General features: G+C 38.8%; 1 protein-coding gene and 1 long non-coding RNA gene across 2 annotated transcripts; one reads left to right on the top strand and one right to left on the bottom strand.

Annotated features, from left to right (window-relative positions):
• Positions 1-618: 618 nt before the first annotated feature.
• Positions 619-4,393, bottom strand: LOC142164241 (uncharacterized). Its single transcript, XM_075221786.1, has 5 exons — positions 4,030-4,393; positions 3,699-3,763; positions 2,172-2,282; positions 1,602-1,730; positions 619-1,020 (listed from the first exon to the last, which is right to left on the bottom strand). The coding sequence occupies exons 1-5, from the start codon at positions 4,391-4,393 to the stop codon at positions 619-621; spliced, it is 1,071 nt and encodes a 356-aa protein (XP_075077887.1).
• Positions 4,394-4,769: 376 nt separating this feature from the next.
• On the top strand, positions 4,770-8,709 carry LOC107783092 (uncharacterized). Its single transcript, XR_001647388.2, has 3 exons — positions 4,770-5,250; positions 6,952-7,565; positions 8,519-8,709. It is a non-coding gene; the product is annotated as an uncharacterized LOC107783092 (long non-coding RNA).
• Positions 8,710-16,347: the final 7,638 nt, after the last annotated feature.

Genomic DNA, 16,347 nt, shown 5'->3' with positions numbered 1-16,347 from the left:
AAGAAGAAGGGGGGTTTAGGGTTGGGAAGTTGTTTATATCGGTGGGGGGAATTTGGGAGTGAAGGGGGGTTATTAGATTGGGGGGGGGGGGGTAATTTAGACTAAAGTAAAAAAAAGAGTTAACATAAAAAAAATTAAAATAACAAACAAAACGCATTAGACTTGGACGGGAGTAGAGCGGTTGTAGCGCAGCACGAGCGCGGCCGCGCTAGTCCAGGCAAAACACTAGGCGATATGCGCGGCCACTAGCGCAGCTTGTAGCGCATTCAGATGTGCGTTCATCAGTGTGGTCGCGCTAGTATTTTGGGGCTGAGGTAGAACACTTTCCCATATGCACAGCCTGTAGCGCGACCGGTAGCGCGGGCGCGCTCCTGGGCACGTTTATTTTTCATATTTTTCACTTGTTCTTACCACTTTCGATGGCCTTATCACCCGCCCATTGTCACTTTCATTGGTTAGTACTTCCCAAAACTCACAATTAACAACTACTACTATCATTGGGTTGCCTCCCAACCAGTGCCTTAGTTAATGTTGTGGCATGATGATTATAACAATTCAATGGGTTACCTCCCATGTAGCGCCTGATTTAACATCGCGCCATGACGTAGACAAGCGCATTTAAGGCTCGCTCGACCTTTGAGGTTCCGTCAGGTGGATCTCTGACACTGCCTTTGGTTCCTTCATGCCTACATATAGCTTCAATCTCTGCCCATTAACTCTAAACGTGTGAGAGTCTTTCTCTGAGGCAATCTCTACAGCCCCTAAATGGAATACTTCGACCAGTCGAAATGGACCAGACCATCGTGACTTAAGCTTACCCCGGAATAGCCTTAATCTTGAATTATAGATCAAAACCTTGTCCTCAGGGCTGAAATGTCGCTCAACAATGTTCTGATCGTGCAATCTCTTCATTCTTTCCTTGTACAACCTTGTGCTCTCAAAAGCCAGATAACGGAAGTCGTCAAGCTCATGCAATTCAGTGATTCTCGTTGTGCCCACAGCTTCAATGTCTAGGTTCAGCTGTTTTGGTGCCCACCAAGCTTTATGTTCAAGTTCCACTGGTAAGTGGCAGGCCTTCCCAAACACCAACTTATATGGTGACATACCAATTGGTGTTTTAAAAGCAGTTCTATAAGCCCAGAGTGCATCATCTAGCTTTTTCGCCCAATCAGTTCTTGTGGCGTTTACAGTCTTGGTCAATACACTCTTTATCTCTCTATTAGACACTTCCACCTGTCCACTGGTCTGCGGGTGATACGGTGTTTCCACCTTGTGGTGTACATCATACTTTGCTAGCAACTTCTCGAAGGCTCGATTACAGAAGTGGGTGCCTCCGTCACTGATAATCGCTCTCGGGGTCCCAAAACGGGTGAATATGTTCTTCTTCAAAAATCCCACCACCACTCTTGCATAATTAGTGGGCAATGCTGCATCTTCAACCCATTTGGATATGTATTCCACAATAACAAATATGTACTTATTGCCAAAGGAGCTGACGAAGGGTCCCATGAAATCAATCCCCCAGACATCAAACACTTCCACCTCTTGAATCGGGTTCATGGGCATCTAATGGCTACAGGAAATGTTCCCGGTTCGCTGACATTCATTGCAGCCTTCACCCATTGGTGCGCATCTTTAAACACTGTTGGCCAAAAGAAATCGGCTTCTAGAACTTTCGCAGCTGTCCTGACTCCTCCAAAATGCCCTCCATACGCCGATGCATGACATGCCTGCAAAATAGAAGATTGTTCTATCTCGGGGACGCACCTCCGAATCATATTGTCAACACATATTCGCAATAGGTAAGGTTCATCCCAATAATACATGCGGCAGTCACGATAAAACTTTTTCTTTTGTACAGAGGAAAGGTCATAGGGAACTATACCACTGGCCAGGTAATTTGCAAAGTCTGCATACCATGGCACTTCCTCAAGACTAGTAGTGAGCAGTTGCTCGTCTGGAAAAGTTTCCAGAATATCCTCAACCTCAACTGAGTTTTCAGCTCCCTCAAGTCATGATAGATGGTCAACGACTTAGTTTTATGTGCCCTTACAGTTACGAATTTCGTGGTCGAACTCTTGTAATAACAGCACCCAACGAATTAGGCATGGTTTAGACTCCATCTTCTCAATCAAGTACCTGAGAGCTGCATGATCAGTGTATACAATTACCTTAGAGCCAATCAGGTACGATATGAATTTGTCAAAAGCAAACACCACAGCCAACATCTCCTTCTCAGTCACAGTGTAGTTCAACTGGGCTCCACTCAGCTTTCTACTGGGCTTCACTTAGTGTTCTACTAGCATAGTAGATTGGATGCATTAGCTTGTCTTTCCGCTATCCCAGCACTGCCCCCACTACATAGTCACTGGAGTCACACATGAGTTCGAATGGGTTCTCCCAGTCGGGGGCAACAATGATGTGTGCTGTGATTAGCCTCTTTTTCAACTCCTCGAATTCTACCCTACAATCATCAGAAAACAAGAAGGGGTGATCTTTTTCTAACAACTTACAGAGAGGGTTGGCAATTTTTGAGAAGTCTCTTATGAATCTCCGGTAGAAACCGGCATGCCCGAGGAAGCTTCTGATTGCCTTGACTGAAGTTAGAGGGGGCAACTTTTCTATCACATCAACTTTAGCATGATCCACCTCGATTCCTTTGCATGAGACTCGGTGTCCCAGGACTATGCCCTCTTATACCACGAAATGACACTTCTCCCAATTAAGAACTAGGTTAGTCTCAATACACCGTTTCAGCACACGAGTCAGGTTTTTAAGGCACTCCTCGAATGAGTTTCCCACCACTGAGAAATCATCCATGAATACCTCCATTATGTCTTCTACCATGTCAGTGAATATGGCTACCATGCACCTTTAGAATGTGGCGGGTGCATTGCATAGGCCAAAAGGAATCCTCCGAAAAGCATAAATGCCATATGGGCAAGTGAATGAGGTCTTCTCTATGTCCTCTGGTGCAATGAAGATTTGATTGTACCCTGAGTATCCATCCAGAAAACAGAAGTGTGACCTCCCTATCAATCTGTCTAGCATCTAATCAATGAAGGGAAGTAGGAAGTGGTCTTTCCGGGTGGCTAGAATTAACTTTCTGTAGCCCATACAAATTCTCTATCCCGTGACGGTTCTCGTAGAGATCAGTTCATTGTTATTATTTTTGACCATCATCATGCCACCCTTCTTAGGCATACATTGAACTGGGCTAACCCAGCTACTATCAGAGATTGGAAAAATGATTCCCGCATCTAACCACTTTATCACTTCTTTCTTCACCACTTCCTTCATGTTGGTGTTCGGTCTTCTTTGGTGTTCCCTAGAAGGTTTGTGCCCCTCTACCAGCAGAATTTTATGCATACAATAGGCAAGGATGATCCCCTTAATGTCTGTCATAGTCCACCCAATGGCAGTCTTATACTCTTTGAGTACTTGCAAAAGTTATTGTGCTTGCACATCTAACAAACTAGATGAGATAATAACAAGTAAGTGGAACTAGGTCCAAGGAACTCATACCTGAGATGGGTGGGCAGTGGCTTCAATTCTAGCTTTGGTGGTTCTTCAATGGATGACTTGGCTGGAGGAGTTTCTCTATTTTCTAAGTGCAAGGGCTCAAATTCAAGGGTTCTATCCCAGAACCCTCTGCCCTCTAATGCCAACACCCATTCTGTCAGTTCTTCTTTATTCACCTCATCTAAATTCATCAGACATGCAGCCAAAGGATCCTCAATAGTCAGCATCTCATCATCAGCTTCTACGATTACACCACGACATCAATAAGAGAGCAATTGGCAAATTCACTTGGACACCTCATAGATTTCTGCACATTGAATGTTATCTCTTCATCGTTCAATCTCATCTTGAGCTCCCCAGTCTCACAATCAATGAGAGCTCTCCCATTGGCAAAGAACGACCTTCCCAAAATTATGGAAATTTCTTCATCCACCTTGCAGTCTAGGATCACAAAATCTGCAGGGAACACAAATTTCCCTACCTAAATCAACACATCATCCAAGATACCAGAAGGTCTTTTCATGGTCCTGTCAGCCAGCTGCAACAACATAGAAGTGGGTCTAGCTCTTTCAATACCCAACCTCTTATAGATCACCAAGGGCATAAGATTTATGCTAGCCCCCAAATCACACAGTGCTTTGGCGAAAGCAAAATTACCAATGGTACATGAAATAGTGAAACTCCCTGGATCGGACAGCTTCTCAACAATTGGTCTCGTCACCACTGCACTGCAGGTCTCAGTCAGCATCACCGTGGCCAAATCTTGGAAATTGAACTTTCGGGACATCAAGTCCTTCATCATTTTTGCATAACCGGGAATCTCCTTCAAAGCATCTATCAATGGAATATGTACCTGGATTTGTTTCAGCATCTCCAAGAATTTCTTGTATTGTTCCTCTTTTTTGTACTTAGCCAGCCTCTATGGGGATGGTGCGGGGGGGGGTCTCTTCTTCCCAATGATTTGGGTATTTTCTTTGTCATCTACCACCTCAACTATCGGTTCATGGGCTGTCTTAGCCTCTCTTTCAGCTTCAATCTATGTGTCATGTTCTTCCTGGCACTACTAGGAATTGGGCCTATGGGAACAGTTTGTTGGCAACGGTTGATATAACCGTTACAATAGACCATCTATTGCAACGTTTATAACCGTTGCAGTAGGGTATATATCTTCTTGCGACCCTTTTTTTTTACTAAACCGTTACAGTAGTGTTGGAACCCTTCCATTAGTCTTTTCTATTACCACGGTTTTCAAAACCGTCACAGTAGATATATCTACGGGAACGGTTATCTAAAAATAAAATCTATTGGGACGGTTCAGATTCCTTCCTTATTTTCCCCCTTTTATTTTTTGCTGAACCCTAACCTTTTGAGTGCATTTTTGTTTTCTTTTTAATTGCTAATATTTCTTAGCCTAAAGAGAGACAAAGTAGTACTTTGAGACATAATGTTGCTAAGTCCAAATCGATAGTTGAATCCAAAACATATCATCTTGATATAACACTCCTAAAGAAGAATCCATCGTTTTTAAGCGACAGTATGGAGGTTTATTTTGCGTATGGAGGTCGTAAATCTGGACTTTAAAGAACATATCTTTTTATTCTACCCGCTAGGTCTCATTTCACCAGTGAAGGTCGCCGATCTGAGCTCCCAATGAATTCATTATTTTCTTCCACAACTAGGTCTATTATCGAGCAAAGTCAAACGCATTTCACATTTAGTTCCTTTCGGGTTAGTGATTTTTATATTTACTGCAGTTTTGTTTTTGGGGTTTTGAGAGTTTCTTCTAATTTGTTCAATTTTGTTTCATCAAAATAGCGAGTAGACTTACTGGATTATCTCTTCATATTGTGAATACCTAATTTTCTGCGAGGGGTTGTTTGTTTGGTTGTATGCTAAAATTATGCTTACTCAAAATATGCCGTGCACATTAACTATATGATAAAATGTCGACCCATTAGCGGTAGTTACTCAAAATCTGTTTGTTACTTGAATGTATCTAGATTTACAAATCTCTATATGTAAGCCTGACTGTAATATTGATTCTCTGTTCTCTTAACATGAATATTAGTTGACCAAATTAGACATTATCAATTATAGTTCATTTGGAAGTTGTACACTTTTTAGTCTTTAAATTATCCAATTCGTGGCTATATAATCTTTACATTGAGAAAAATCAAAAGAGTAGTTCCTTTGGCGGAAATAGAATATGTCATTAGTCATCTGGAAATACAAATTAGAATTGCATATTGCAATTGCTACTGAAGGTTTAAAGATTTGTCAAAATCGAAGTTTACTTTGATGCTTTTTTAAACTTTGAAAGATTGAAAATTTTACACTTATTATGAGTATATGACAAAGAGAAAAGGAGAATCTGTTTATTGGGGTAATTTCTAATGGTTTAACTTTATTTTTCTCAGATTTGTACAAGGAGGCTTGAAATGGTCCTTTTTATCTGTTGGTAGGATCATTTCTTTTGTGTTAGACTACGAAAATAACAACAACAACAACAACCCAGTATAATCTCACTTAATAGGGTCTGGGGAGGGTAGTGTGTAGAGAGGCTATTTCCAAATAGACTCTCGACATCCTTCCATCCAAGAACTTCCCACCTTGCTCTTGGGGAGACTCGAACTCACAACCTCTTGGAGCATTCTTTTGTGTTAGACTGAAAACTAATATTCCATTTACTTAGTTCTATGGGTAGAGCTAAGAGTTAGATTTGATTAATTCCAGAAAAGCTTAGTTACGGCTACTACGACTTTATCCAATCTATTTGTTCATTTTCTCACATCACTTTGTTGAGTTGACAACATGAAAAGTCATCTTTAACGAAAGAAATACGATGTTGCCATGCCTTCCCTTAAGACTTGCAATAGCTTCCATTGTCACCCTCTCTCAATGCAGGAGAAATTGAGGTAGTCTTGACAGGCCTAACTGTGACTTCCATTTGCCATACCGATTTATGACTAGTATGCGCTTTCCTTCAAGTATGTGCTTACAATTGCAAATTTATGGTGAATCTGTGGTTATAGGAATCTGATGTCATAAGAGATGCAAGAGTGCTAATGGATACGTTGTGCTCTTCAACTTTTGAAGATTACACAACTTACAAGATACTCACCTGTCTACTAGAATGTTAGTACCTATTGGCTGCTATATTGTAGTGACCTAGAAATGGTGTGATTTACCTTTTTACTTCATCCGTATAAGTTTGATTGAGCTTAGATATCTTCTCATGTCATATTTGGTTTTCTGATTTGTAATCGATTTGTCAGGAATGACCTGTCAATTCTAGTTCAAAGGAGATTTTCTTGTTCCTAAATCCTAGTTACAGTTATGTAGAGCCTAATAGAAAGTAATACTGAAAGGAGCATTTTGTGGACATTATGGTCAGGGACTTACTTTTTGTTGTTTCTTCATGTGCACTAGGTGGACGAAGAACGTAAAAGTTTAGTGAACGCACAACGTGCTCTTAGGAAATGGCATGACTCAAATAGCTATTGGCCTACTGCTCGCTGCACCGAGAAGCATAACTTATTAGTTGCTGCTATAAATACCACGGTGTTTAGTGTCATGAGCTACATCCCGCAAATAGCTGTTAAAGAAATCTCCAGGGCATATAAAAGAGGTTTGGTCACGGCAGAAAAAGGAGGAAGATGCTTCTGATTTAAGGTGAATGAAGGAGTTTGGAATGATTACATGTAGTTGTTGCGGTCCCAATGAATTGGTGTGCTCAGACTTTTAACTTCCTAAAAAAGTTTAGTACTACTTTGTGACTTGGTAACTCTTTTCTGAAAATTAGTAATCCAAATTTCACCAAAAATATGGTAAATTTTAAGTCTGGTTTCTAACTTGTAGTTCTTTCTATACTTTTGTGTACAACATCATAAGCAATAATGGAATCAGATGCTATCGAATTTCTACTAAGACTTTTTGATAGCAAACAGTCACAACCAATAGTGCAAGAATCTGCAGCTAAGGTTATTTTACAGAGGTTACCTGCTGGCCATTTGCATAATTTTGGATTCAACATTATCTCGAAGGTACTATACTGCTATCTTCTTGGTTATTTCAATTCTGGGTCTATCTCATTGTCCCTTTCTTTTGTGGAATTGGTAATTTGTAGTTTCTACTTAAGGTTCACTAATTCTCTTGATTTAATTAATAGATAAAGGCTCAAAATCGTTGAAAAATATTATTTCTTGAAGAACTAGTTGAGTGATTTGGTTATGACACAAATAGAATCTGTATGTGTTCTTCAGTGTGGATCTTAATGTGTTGTCCTCATTGTTAAGTGAAGGAAATTTATGGTTGATTTGTGTTTTTTGTGTGAACTTTTAGTTCATTAATAAGTTCAAAATTATGAGTCACTGCTTTGCAAAGTCTTGGGGCCTTCAGCTTAATACTTGAACAAAAGCTCCCATTCATGCCCAACAGTTTGCAATTTAAGGACATTTCAATAAAATTCACTTACATATTTTCAGAAATATCCTTGAAACAAAACCATTTAGAGTAGAAAGGGTCATTAAAAGTAAAAATTAGACCTTTAAGATTACCACTACATACAATATTTTCAGTGAATCCTCAAGCAAACACAGTTCATGAAGCTGAAAAGTTGATTGTTTAGCACACTATGCTTTAAACCACCTCTGGAAACTCATGTCTTCAGCAGAAGCCACAAGAAGGGCTGGAACACATTATTTCCCTCTTATTTTAATTTTGATTGTTATCTTTAAATATTTATCCCTCTTATTTTAATTTTAACAGGAATTAAATTCAACTCCTTGCAAAGCTACTGCATTATCTTGTTAAAACTGTTCTTTTTATTCTAAATTGTGATAAAAATATGCTAAGTTTAATCACTAGAAATTACTTATTGAAACTAATTGATGGATATGAATACGCGAAGTTGGATATGAAACTATGTGAATTTGTTTATGATTTATTGCTATGTAATATAATCTGATAAAGATTATTCTTTTTCATGGTTTTGTAGGTAAAACAAATAATCAACAAGTTGATGAAAGCCATGAAGACCTTACTTAAGAGTATTGGTTGATCATTCCTAGACTTTCAAATGTTTTAGGAATCTTTTAATTCAGAACTCTTAGAAACCTCATACGAAACTCTTCAATTGTCAAACAATATTGCATTTGTTGTTTTTATAAATGGATAATGTTTGTTGTATTTTTCGGATTGTGAATTTGTATCTTTTCCAATTTATTTAAATTTTAATATTTACGATATTCTCTTTAGGTAAATTAATATTGTAATAGAGCACCAAAATAACCGTTGCAATAACCTAAAATTACCATTGCAATAGCCAAAAAACTCGTTGCCATAGATCAGAAACCCGTTACAATAACCTACACAACCGTTGCAAAAGATTATACTAAAATGCTTAATAACCGTTCAAATAGTCTAAGCAACTGTTGCAATAGCATCCTTTATTGTAACGGTATCAAAAGCATTGTATTAGACAAGTTATTGTAACGGTTCCACAACCGTTGCAATAGACCTACTGCAACGCGATCTGGTGAAATGGTATCAAAACCGTTGCAATAGGCCTATTGCAACGGTTTTGGTGCCTAATGCAACAGATTTTGAACCGTTCCATAGGCCTGTTTTCTAGTAGTGTAGGCAGGCTGTACTGTCACCTCAGTTAGTTTCACTGACTCATCCAGTTCAATGGGCACTGGTACAAGTGTCTCAGCCTGTCTGCTTTCTCGAGCCCTCTCTTGCTCCAAGTCTAAGTCTTTGCATTACGTTGACTCACTGCCATCAGTTGCTTCGGGCCTTGATCTTTTGGATTTATTTGAGTGTCTGCAGGTAATGTCCCATGAGGATGATTATTCAAAGACATCGAAATCTGGCCTATCTACACTTCAATATTCTTAATTGTTGAATCATGCGCATCTACTCTTTCACTGATTTTTGCATTTGACCCAATAACCTGTTGCATCATTGCCTCGAGTCTAGCAAACCCATCTTCCTGTTGTCCACCATGCTGCTGCTGAGGAGGATGATACCCCTGCTGCTGATTTTGATTATTATATCCCTGTGGCCTTGGATAAGGTGCCATATTATTAGGAGGTCTCATACCTCCCATGTTTCCATTGTTGAACTGTGGCTGGACTAGTGTCGCGCCCCTTTTTTCTTGCGAAAATCGGGTTTGTGATATTTGGGAGACAACTTGTTCCCTTTGGAGAATTGGGTTTGAATTGAAGAGTCGCCACCTAATAATTTAAGTGCACTAGGACACTAAGAAAGGTTTGGTTTGAACAACCAGAGATTGGCTAAGGGCTTGAAATTATATCAACGGGAAGGTGTTAGGCACCCCTCGAGATCCACTAGTGTGGTTCCCGGCCAAGCTACTGTTGTGACTTAAGTGCAAATAACACATAGGCAAATAAAAACTTCAAATAAGAGGAAATTTTCACGTAATGGTTACAAATAAACAAAAGTAAGAAAAAAGAACTAAAAGGAGTTGATTTTCTTTAAAAAAAATGGTTTAAAAAGTGATTTAAAAGAAACAAAGAAAACAAAGGAAAGGGGGGGTTCTAGGTTTATTAATAATATGGATCACCCCACACAATATCCGGTAATCACTCCTCAGTGAGGGGCTACACGTGATGTTATTGCGTGGTTATCATATCCATATCTACCCTTTCCCACCCCGTTAAGGTATTAAAGCGCGGAATGGTCTCGTTTACTTATTGTATGCTATTACCCACCCCAATCCTATCAGCCCCGGAGGCATTTGGGACTACTAATCCTAGAGGGAGGAGGTATTGGACTTATTTGTGGTTTCAAAAGATAAAATACTAAGACGACAAACAAAACACATATAACAAGTTTGGGGAAGCATATAAACAAATAAAAGCGTTCAAACAGACCTCCTTTAAACCAAAGAAAGCACATAATATAGCATGACTTGCATGTATTGTTTAGGGTCTAATTAAAACTTAAACGGTGGAGGCAGATTGATTTATTACATAGTTCAGATAAAAAGCTCGAATCAGGCCTGCCTGTTGGTTGTAGTTAATAAAATCTGATTCAGTTTATAAACTTTCATATCTCTTGCCTGAGTGTTAGATGAAGACCCCTATAGGCATGATATCTATTGATTCTAGTAAAGGTAAAATATACTAATTTTAGAAAAGATTGTCAGTTATTCAGGAAAGACGAGCTTTGACAAAAGATCATAAATTTTGCAGACGTTAGACAATGATTTTAGATTTGTAGGCGAGTGAGACGTTTCAGACTTGGTTATTAATTCATATAGACATGCTTTCTAGGCGTTGTTGATTTTAAACATTTTTACAAACATAGCAAGAGTGCAAAAATCCTATAGGCATGACATTTAAATGTTGTACTTCGTTTAAGCCAATGAACATGATATCTAAATGCAGTTAGTTATTTAATCCCTATAAACATGTTTACCTAGTGACAGATGCATATGCAGGATTCGAATTTCCAATTAACTATGAGCATGGTATCTATATGAGAGATGCAGAAATTTAACTATAGGCAGAATATCCATATGAATGCAGAATTTCAGAAACCTATAGGCAGGATATCTATGTGGGTGCAGAATTCCTTATAGGCATAGTATCTACATATGAAAGTGTAGAATTCCTATAGGCAGGATATCTATGTGATATGCAGAGATCAGAAATTCCATATGAGCAGGATATCTACCCCTTTTACATACATGGTTACCCTTCCCTTCTCACTACCCATCCTCAAAAGTTATTACAAGTTATTACAGTCCAAATAAAATAAATAAAAATACATAAGAAATTGAAAATTACAACCAAGGAGAGCCTAATTCAGACTTCCTGTCTGAAGTATGAAGTAAACCAACTCCAAAGATCATGTTTCAAAGCCTTTCTCCCACTTGGGTATGTCAGAGTTCCCTAAGAGTTTCATAGGAACTCCATGCGGTGCTTACACCCAAATGTATCACCATATTAAGCCAAAGTGCATTGTGGAAGGGCCAGCTCTCAGGTTTCCAAGTTCAGAGGGAACTCAAGGTCCTAAGGCAAGGCTCACAAGAGGGGGCAGAACTTAGGAACTAAGAGAGAGTGCAAGTGCAGAATTTTGAAAGGGGGAAAGGGGAAGGGAAACAGTACACATAGGGATATAGGGAATGGGGAGTTGCAAGAGGTAAAAAGTAGGTTAATGGGCATAACCCAACAATGGGAGATGTTGGCACACCCATAAGCCTACTGGAACACATTGTTTAGATCCCCTAAGAGATCAAGTTCAATCCATAGATAATAACTTGTATATTGCCATATTTTAAACTGTAACTTAAAGCACATAAAAGGAAATGGGGAATAGGGATTCATAGCAGAAACAAGCAAAAGGGAATCAACATGCTAGTTTAAGTATCTAACTCTGCAGAAGTAGTAAAGTAGACATAGATGCAGAAAGTTGTAAGTAAACACATTGTGGAAATGCTGAAATTTGAAATTAGGACATACCAGTTTCAAAGAAACAAGTAGAGAAAAATGCAGTAGTCTGGTAAAAACCTCAGTGCAGACAAGAAGAGAGAGTTCTATTATGTGAGAGTGAGAATTCCGAAGAGATTCTGATGTTGTGAAGTCTGAAGTGTGTGTTTGTAAAAAGGGTCGTGCCCTTTATAATATAGAAAGCAGGCAGAAATAAAGTAAAAAAAATAGTTTGAAAACTGATTGTCAATCAATTACACAAGGCTTCCCTTAATTAAGGGATTCATATTTAAAACGAGTAAAACCATTTAAGGAAAGAAATTGAATAAACACTTTGTGTAAAGCATGCAATTGAGGGAAAATACATAAAGGTTATTGAAGGACAGGGTTTTGTCAGTACACAGTTTGTACAAATAAGGTAAGGGAGTCAATTAATGGCCAGTAAATCACAAGGTCTGAGATTTGGTATGAATGAACCAAGTCAGAAAAGATGAAAAAGGGTTTTACATAAGTCGAGTAACAGAGGAAATCAGTAAAAAAAATGGAAAGAAATCAATCAAGCTATATTCAAAAAGAAGTTTGCACTAATTGTAAATTTGAAAACCATTTAGAGGAAAATTCATCATATATAATGAGCATGTGATCATGAAACAAAACTGTCGTGTAAATCAGCAGAAAAAATCTAGTGTAGAAGAGTTTAGCAAAAAGTTCAGCATTGTATGAAAACAAAGATGTCCAAACTCAGTTCAGAGATTCAAAGTCAGTCTGAAAGTGTTAAGGGTTCTAAAATAAAACCCTAGTTCAATCAAACCTCGGCATAACCCCAAATTCTAGGGTTTCCACCTTGAATCAAGTACAGAGATGAGGAGGCAAGTAGTTGAAACAGGCTCAGAGGTTTTAGAGTTGAAACCTCTTGCATGCTTCTTTCATCAATAGAAACTCATGAGAAAAACATGATAGCAAAGTAACATGCGAAATATAGTAGAAGCACTCAAAAGAAAAACACTGATAGGAACAGTAAAAGAAACATGCTTAAGAGATTTTTTAGAAGAAAATTAAACAGGGCTTAATAGAAAGAAAATAAGGAAACTTAAGAAATTAGTAGGAAATACAGTAGGAGAAACATGCGGTAACATAGTAGAAGACAAAAAATATAAGAAGACAGTAGAAAAGCATATGAGAGCATAGTATGGAAAACATGGTAGAAGAACATACAAGCATGGAGTATATAAAACTCAGTAAAAGAACATACAAGAACGGGGTGTAAAAACTCAGTAGAAGAACATACGAGGTAGAAGGAAAACATAGAACAAAGTAGAGGCAAATACACACAAAAGAAAAGGAAAAGAAAGTCAGAGAAACACTTAAGCATTTTCAAAAAACCCTAGATCGGAAACGAAACGGTTTTGAAAGTAATTTTTGGAAGAAAAGTTAGGGAAATCATTTGAAAACTCAAGGAGAGCACAAATACACAACGGATCTAAGGAAATTGGAGAAAACCTCGAAGGGTTATGGTTTTAAAAGAACCCTAGAAGTGAGATAGGCTTTGAAAGGTCACCGATCTAAGTCGGAGAGGTCGGAATCAGGCTCAAACAACCATGGTACGCTGGAATAAAGTCGAAGATGGCCATGGAACCTTGAATTGGCAGAGATCTGGGTGCAAACCTTCAAGGCCAGGCCTTGAATCTTCAGAGATCAAGCGCGTGGGAGCAAGAGAAGGTGAGTATAAGACTCCCACAGCCTGAGAAACCATGGATTCTGGTGAGTTTCAAGGTGGAGGTGGTGGTAAGAGGCGGTTAGGGTTTGGGAATGTTCGAGAGAGTTTGAGAGTTCATAGGCGGCTAGTTAGGTGAACTGATTTAGGGTTAAGGGGTGTTAGTAGATTAAAAAAGGAAAGGAGGGTTTGTGGCCGTTGATCATTTTGATCAACGGCCTGGATCAAAAGGGGAGCCGGGCAGGTTGAATTAAATGGGTCAGGGGTCAGGTAATTTAGAAATAGGGTCGGGTAATTTGAAATTGCAATTGGGTTCAATTGGGGGGTTGATTTGGGCTACAATTGAAATGAAATAGGGCTAGTATTTAAATAGCCACTTTTCCATTATTTATTTTATAGAAAATAGTAAAATAATTTCCAGAAATAAATTAAGGGCACTAAAATGATAAATAATACATAATTATCAAATTAAAAATACTGGAGTCAATTTATAATTATGAAAACAATTAAATCTTAAAATAGGCTAAAATTGCAATTATATGCAATTTAACTTTAAAAATACTAAACAAATTTGTAAAAATATGCAAAAACTATGACATATATATTGTAATATAAATATGAGAATCCAATAAGTGAATCACCCAAAATGATAATTTTGGGGATAATTATTAGGTTTTTCTTGATAAAATAGGGCAATAAATAGATTTACAAATCTATAAAAATTAAGAGAAAAATAGTAAAACCTTGGGACATACTTATATATGCATATACCTTCTTTTTTGAAAGTATTTTTCATATAAAAAATATATAGAGAAAAATTGGGTATCAACAGCTGCCCCTCTTTCCCCGGGAAGGATGAAAGAGTTGTCGGGTACAGATATGATGACCAATTTTGACAACGAAATGGTTTGAAAAGGTTGATCATGCCCTGGTTCCTGAGCTGCCTACATATCCCTAGTCTTACAGTAATCAGACCATATGTAGTTCAGGATCTGTCGACAGAGTATGCCGGTGGAGGTTTTTCAAGAACGGACGCAATATTTGCGTTAGGATGGATGGTTAAAGTCTAATAGGGCTACGGGAACTGGAGTGGGATTGCTCCTGCTGAGATGGTCGTTTCTTGTCGGTTTACCTGCAAATGAACCATATGTTGTGCGGAAATTTAAACATGATGCAAGTTCCCGTCGGACCATGAAATGTTGTCTTTGGACGGTTAGGATGACGTCCTAGGCCATAAAGCGTATAATAAGGATTCGCGGGCCATGAAATGGTGCTCTCTGGCTATGAGAATGATTCCTCCGAACTATGACTCCTTTGAATAATGATATGCAAAAGATAAAAGGGGTTCTCAAGCCATGGCATGGCGTTCTCGGGCTATGAAAATGGTGCCTCCGAACAATGACGCCTTCGGATGATTTGGCGATCTTTCAGCCTATGAGATGCAGTAGGTGGCAATCTTTCAGCCAATGCAAGATGTAAATAAAGTGGCGATCTTTTAGCCGATGCAAGGTATAAATGCAGTGGCGATCTTTCAGCCGATGCAAGATGTAAATGAAGTGGCGATCTTTCAGCCATGCAAGATGGAGGTAGAGATTAACCTCGGAAGGCAGAATGGTAGCCTTATGCCATGCAGAAAAATGCAGATGGAGGTAGAGCTTAACCTCGGAAGGCAGAATGGTAGCCTTATGCAATGCAGAGAATGCAGATGGAGACAGAGCTTAGTCTCAGAAGGCAGAATGGTAGCCTTATGCAATGTAGATAATGCAGATGTTGACAGAGCTTAGTCTTGGATGGCAGAATGGTAGCCTTATGCAATGCAGAGAATGCAGATGGAGGTAGAGCTTAACCTCGGAAGGGAGAATGGTAGCCTTATGCAGGAAGTAAAAATGGCAAATGGCAATAGAGTTTTCTTAGCTGATAGAGGATTGCGATATCGTGATTGCTGGGGATATTGTGCCTGTTGGGGACACTGTTGTGTGGATAGCAGTTGCGAGCAAGTGCAACGATTCAGAGAGTTGTATTCCTGAACTTTGTGAGTGAACGTATAGTATATTTGATGATTTTGCAACTCAAGTGCCTGCATCCAAAGAATAATCGTGAGTTTGTAAAGGGGGAATGGTTAGTTCGTATCCCCGCTAGCTATATTTGACTTGCTCGGCTTTGATTCGGCGATACCGTATATATCACTGGGGTGGCATTGCTAAACAAGGCAATTTTGGTAATAAACATGCATGATTTAGTAAAAGCATGACATAAGTACATAATTAAGAATAGTTTTCTTTAAATGAACCGACGACTGCGATGTGGTTCAAGACATTGCGACTTCTCTTGCTCCGAAATTTTGAGGGTCCTCCTCAAAATTCTACCCCAGTTAACTAGGTTGTTGCTTCTGACGGCTGTTAATGATAAATGGCTGGAATTGACTTTGGAATTTTGAGGGTCCTCCTCAAAATTCTGCCCTAGTTTCCAATAGCAGGGGAGATGGAAATTTTATTGAATTGTGACCGAACCCATAGGGCTGCCTATGTATCCCCTCTTAAATGGGAATCGGGTCAGGCGTAGTTCAAATTACATCATATAAGGAAAGCATAAAGATTATAAATAATATCGCTTGACTGTGTCTGAATTGATCGGCTTTGGCCAGACTTCTCCATC

The sequence above is a fragment of the Nicotiana tabacum genome, chromosome 1 (assembly GCF_000715075.1).
Source record: "Nicotiana tabacum cultivar K326 chromosome 1, ASM71507v2, whole genome shotgun sequence".
Taxonomy (NCBI): Eukaryota; Viridiplantae; Streptophyta; class Magnoliopsida; order Solanales; family Solanaceae; genus Nicotiana; species Nicotiana tabacum.
Note: the sequence above shows the minus strand (reverse complement) of the source record. Positions and strands in the feature narration are given on the sequence as shown.